The sequence below is a fragment of the Fukomys damarensis genome, unplaced genomic scaffold (assembly GCF_012274545.1).
Source record: "Fukomys damarensis isolate Sample0158 unplaced genomic scaffold, DMR_v1.0_HiC HiC_scaffold_24, whole genome shotgun sequence".
NCBI classification, from domain to species: domain Eukaryota; kingdom Metazoa; phylum Chordata; class Mammalia; order Rodentia; family Bathyergidae; genus Fukomys; species Fukomys damarensis.
The window spans coordinates 56585488-56590374 of NW_022900936.1; the positions used below are offsets into that span (position 1 = coordinate 56585488).

General features: G+C 33.8%; 1 protein-coding gene across 2 annotated transcripts in view; it reads right to left on the reverse strand.

Annotated features, from left to right (window-relative positions):
• The window catches only part of Slc9c1 (solute carrier family 9 member C1), a 123360-nt gene that overhangs the window by 66219 nt on the left and 52254 nt on the right, over positions 1-4887 (reverse strand). For both annotated transcript variants that reach the window (XM_010630135.3, XM_010630136.1), the window contains 2 exons: positions 4693-4812; positions 836-1031 (listed from right to left, as the gene is read on the reverse strand). In XM_010630135.3, coding sequence (XP_010628437.1) covers positions 836-1031; positions 4693-4812 — 316 coding nt within the window. The remainder of the gene's footprint in view (positions 1-835; positions 1032-4692; positions 4813-4887) is intronic.

Genomic DNA, 4887 nt, shown 5'->3' on the forward strand with positions numbered 1-4887 from the left:
TATATATATATAATTTAATCTGAACTCTTGAACTCTGAAAACAAGGATTTCATGCCTTAAGTCCATAATTGGTAGAGCTTTTCTGGCAATTCTGTCTGAAGTCAACTAGAAGCAGCTGTGGTAGATTTCTTGTTGAACATGAAATTTACAGTAGAATTCAAATATTATGGAAGGGGCTCATTTCATAATTCCTATGGTGTTTCTTACTAGTTTGAAACTTATGTATAGTTTATTGGATTTGAATCCATCGTTCTAGTACTATGGTTTTGTAGCAACATTCAGTTTTCCAGGAAATATCTGAAATTCATTTATTTTGCCCAAGTATCATATATAATCCCTCTATTTAAATCTTCTGTCTAAAATATTTTATATTACAACTTTGACATATCACATATCCATGTGACAAAGTATCACTATTGGTTTGTAGGTACATATTTCCATCATTTAGCAACGCTCCTTATATTGGATTTTAAAAATCCAATATAAATATTTTAAGTATTAAATCTATCAAGGTACCTGTCCTTCTCTTTGTCTATCAAATATAAAAATAATAAAATGAACACTCTGTTGACTTTAAGAACATGTCAATACTGTTTAAACTCATTCTGTCCTTTTCACTCACATAATATTAGCATTTATTTCTGCAAATACATAATGCTTGAAGAATTCATATTTTCTATTGTCATGGTAAAAATCACCTTTAAAATGTTTATTTTGTTTGAGAATTTCTTATACACTTTAGAAAATTGTATGAAGCTAGTGTTGAAACATGATGAAACATGAGGTTAAGAAATCTTGTTAAAGATACCACAATAACATACACATTTTAGATTACCTTAAGTAGAGCCTCTAGAATATATAGGGTAAGGAAAAAGTAGCTAGCATGTCTTATTTCATAGACATAGATTTCATTTAACAAAGATATCCAGGAGATGATAATAGGAAATGTATTCATTAGTATTGCAAGGTATCCAATATACTCAAATTCATTAATAGATATTATGTTATGGCATGTACGAAGGAAGTGATATCTGCAAATAAAACAGACAGTTTTGTCAGATGAAATAATTATATCAAGTGAATTTTATTAAATGCTTTGTTCTGTTCTAAATATCAGTGGCCACAGAGACTTGCTTAATTCTTGGAAGCAATAATCACGAGTTCATACTGTCTGGCATCCTGATTTGGATACTATCTTTTTAATTTCCTCTTTGACTAAATGTCTTGGATCTAGTTTCCCCATTTTTTTCCTTACCTCTCACTCATTTTTTTTTTCAGTACTGAGGAGTAAACCCAAGGCCTTTGCACTGAGCTACATTCCTAGCCCTTTTGGTTTTTAATTTTAAGATAGAGTCTTGCTCAGTCACTGATTTGCAGAGGCTGGGCTTTCACTTGCAATCCTCCTGCTATGTCTTCCCAGAGTGCTTGGATTGCACCATATACCACCATGTAATACTTTTCTTTTACCTTTAAAAGAAATACTTTCAGTGTAAGACAGAGATTATTCAAACCGGAAACAATTTTAAAACAAAACAATGAGAATGCTTCACATCCTCCAATAATTCCATTACTAAGAGATGACTTCTAAGTTTGAATATTGTTCCAAAAGAAATAGCAAAAAGATTTTTCTGTAACTTGCTTTATTTTTAAAGCAAGCACAATGTATTATGTTTTTTAAAAAAACAATGCAATAATTAGGCACAAAATTGGGAAGAATGCACAGGATGTGTTGCAGGAGGATAATATGGATCCAAATTTTATCAAAAAATTTAAATTAATGAAAAATAGTTTCCATAGCAAATATGCTAATGATTGGAATTGTAAATGAGAGGATCTGCTTTTTATGTTTTAATCAAGTTCTGACACTATTCAAATGGTATAATAATGCATTATATTTGTTAAAACTCAAATGATATGACTGATCAGTAATTACTGATTGAACTGCTCATTTTCCCATTCTCAGAGAGTACTATTTTTTTTTAGTGAGGATTGAACTCAGGATCTTGTGCGTGTGAGGCAGGTGGTGGCACCATTGAGCTAAGTCTCTGGCCCTCTCAGGGAGTACATTTGAGTTAGGTGTCAAAGCTTTTTATTTTTATTTATTTATTTTTGTTTTTTTAAGTCAAGGTCTCACTTTGTAGGTCAGGCTGGCTCTGAACGCACTGTGTAGCCCAGGCTATCCTTGAATTCGTGGCCATCCTCCTGCCTCTTCCTCCCAAGTCCTGGGATTACAGGTGTGTGCCACCATGCCTGGCTGTCAGAAGGTTGCTATAATTTTGTATCTTATTTGAGAAAAAGAGGGTGAAAATATGAAATAGAAACATGCTTATGTGGCCACCCTGCTGGGTCACTCTAAAGCCTCAGGCAGTGCCTACTTGTGAGAAGAGCCATAGATTATAAGCCTTAGTAACTTTGTGCTAGCAGAGCCCACACCATTCTCAGTCTTCTCTCTATGCTGCTTTTCTTGATCCATCCCGCAGCATTGTACTTGAGTTACCCTGTGCTTAAATTAATGCTTGATTATACTCTGTTTTGTTTATGTCAGATGGGTGAATTAAAGAGGAAGTGATGACAACTAATAATTCTGTTAAACTTTTAGTTATCTGCAGTAAATTCCTAATTCTTCCTGGAATTCTACATTATTTCTTATTTAATATTTTGATTATAGGTTCCACTTGACTATTCCTGTTACAATAGTTCTTAATCAACGAGAATGTTGAGTTTGACATCAAGTACATCACCCCAGCTATACTTTCATGGATGTGTAGAAGCAACCACACAATGGACCTTCACAGTGGACTCTGACTGAGATAAAGTAGGCCAGAAACCCCATATAACCTCCAGTCTAACTTGAGGACTGTGACAGCATATCTGGCCTTTACTGTCAGTGTCAGCTTCTTAAATGCCATATTCAAAAGTCATAAAAATATGAATTTCTCTCTTTCCTCCAGTGTATGTTAACTCTGCTAAAATAGTTCACTGTCCACAAAAAATATTGAGGAAATATTTATCTTCTGTCTTTGTGGGGTTGTTAGAGGTCTTTACTCCAGGGCTCTGGTTTACAGAGCTGGCTTAGGCATATACCACAAAGAAGAGAAGAGGAATTGTGATTTAGCTAATTGTAACCCTTTTGTAACCAGTAACTTTTTAGAAAAGTATCACTATAGCTAACTCTTCATCTATATGGCCCTTTGACACACTTTATTTCTTAATCATCTGCAGTTCAGGAAACCTTGTTGGTCAGGACACTCTGCTACTGTAAGTTCAGTTTATAAAAGAAAATATGCATGCCTTGCCTCTGAAGATTCAGAGTCATACTCCTGAGTCCTATCCATCTTTTTTGATAATTAGAGGGGTCAGTCTGTGGCAGCCATTCTAACTGTGAACCATGGCCTGTAAAGGTCATCTACATTGAGCTTCTTGTGTCTTCTGAGCCTTCCCAGGGAATGAGTCCATGCATTTGAGTTTTAATACATAATAAATTTAGCTGGGCATTCCATTTGCTGTAGATTATTGGTTTGTTCCATTTCCAAAGAACAACACAGCATGAGAGTACCATCCCCAATTTGCCTTGTCAGAGGGCTCAATTCTGTCATCAAGGACAGGACAACCTGAGCCAACAAATCCTCTCCAGTCTGGCCTTGTGCTGCAAACTTCTGGTCAAGTTCCTTCATATGTTCTACCAGTATTTCCTGGCATTAGTCTGTTCCTGTTGTTCCTACAGTAAATATTTTGTACTTCCTTAAAGCAGACACTATTTTCCCTTATAGCTGTATTGAGACCCGAGTAGGTAATCCCCAGAAAGCAAAGACAGGTACTAAACACTAAACTTGAAAAAAAAAAGGGACAAATCACATTTTATGGTGCCACATTGATGTAGCATGTGAAAGTAAGATGAGGCTGATCCTTTCTGTGTAGGGAGGGGGCTGCTTCTTCAAGGAAAGAGTATTAATAAGAATCTAGAGGTTAAAATTCTTAAGGTTTGCCTTCCCTAGTGTTATCATTTCAGGTTTCAGGTTTCTGCATAAATGTTCACAATGGTGCTACTCACATTGGACTAAATGTAGAAATAACATAAATGTACATAAACTGATAAATGGATAAATAAAATATCATATATACCATGGTCTATTTTCCAGACATAGAAATGGACAAGATACTTATAACACTAAAAATAGATGAACTTTTTGCTAATAATACACGCTATCATGTGCATGAATACATTATGTTAATTTTAAAAAGCTAGAAACACAAAATTATATGCAAATGATTTCATTTATATGAAATTGAGTAGGTGAAAGAAAATAATGTAGTGATTTCCAGGAGCTGGAGGGAGAATGGAGAGTGACTGCTAAGTGAGTAGTGGTTTACTTGTAAGCCAATGAAAATATTACAGAATCTGGTAGAGCAAATGATTGCTCAACATTGCAAAGGTACCAAATGCTGAATTGTGCCTTTTAAAATGATGGTAAATTTTATTTTATATGTGAAATTTACCTTAATGAATAAAATAAAGAATATTATTCATATGTATCTCCTTTAAATTTTGCACATATATACATAGTTTAGTTATAAACTACTTAAAAACATTTCTGTAAAGTATTTAGGTTATAATTTTAAAATAAAGAAAAATGGCCTTTGAAAATAATATAAATGAATGTTACTGTTTTTGTATATTTCAAAAGCACTTACTTTGAGGGGACTCCTTTATCTTTTTTAGTATTGTACAGCAAATTGAGCAGTACTTTTCTAAAGACACCAAGCAGATTTTTGCTTTCAAAGTATTTCTTTATTTTTTCAGGATTTATATATCTAAAGAAGAGAGAGAGAGAGAGAGAGAGAGAGAGAGAGATCTTTATATATGCTTTAAACATTTTAATAAGTTCA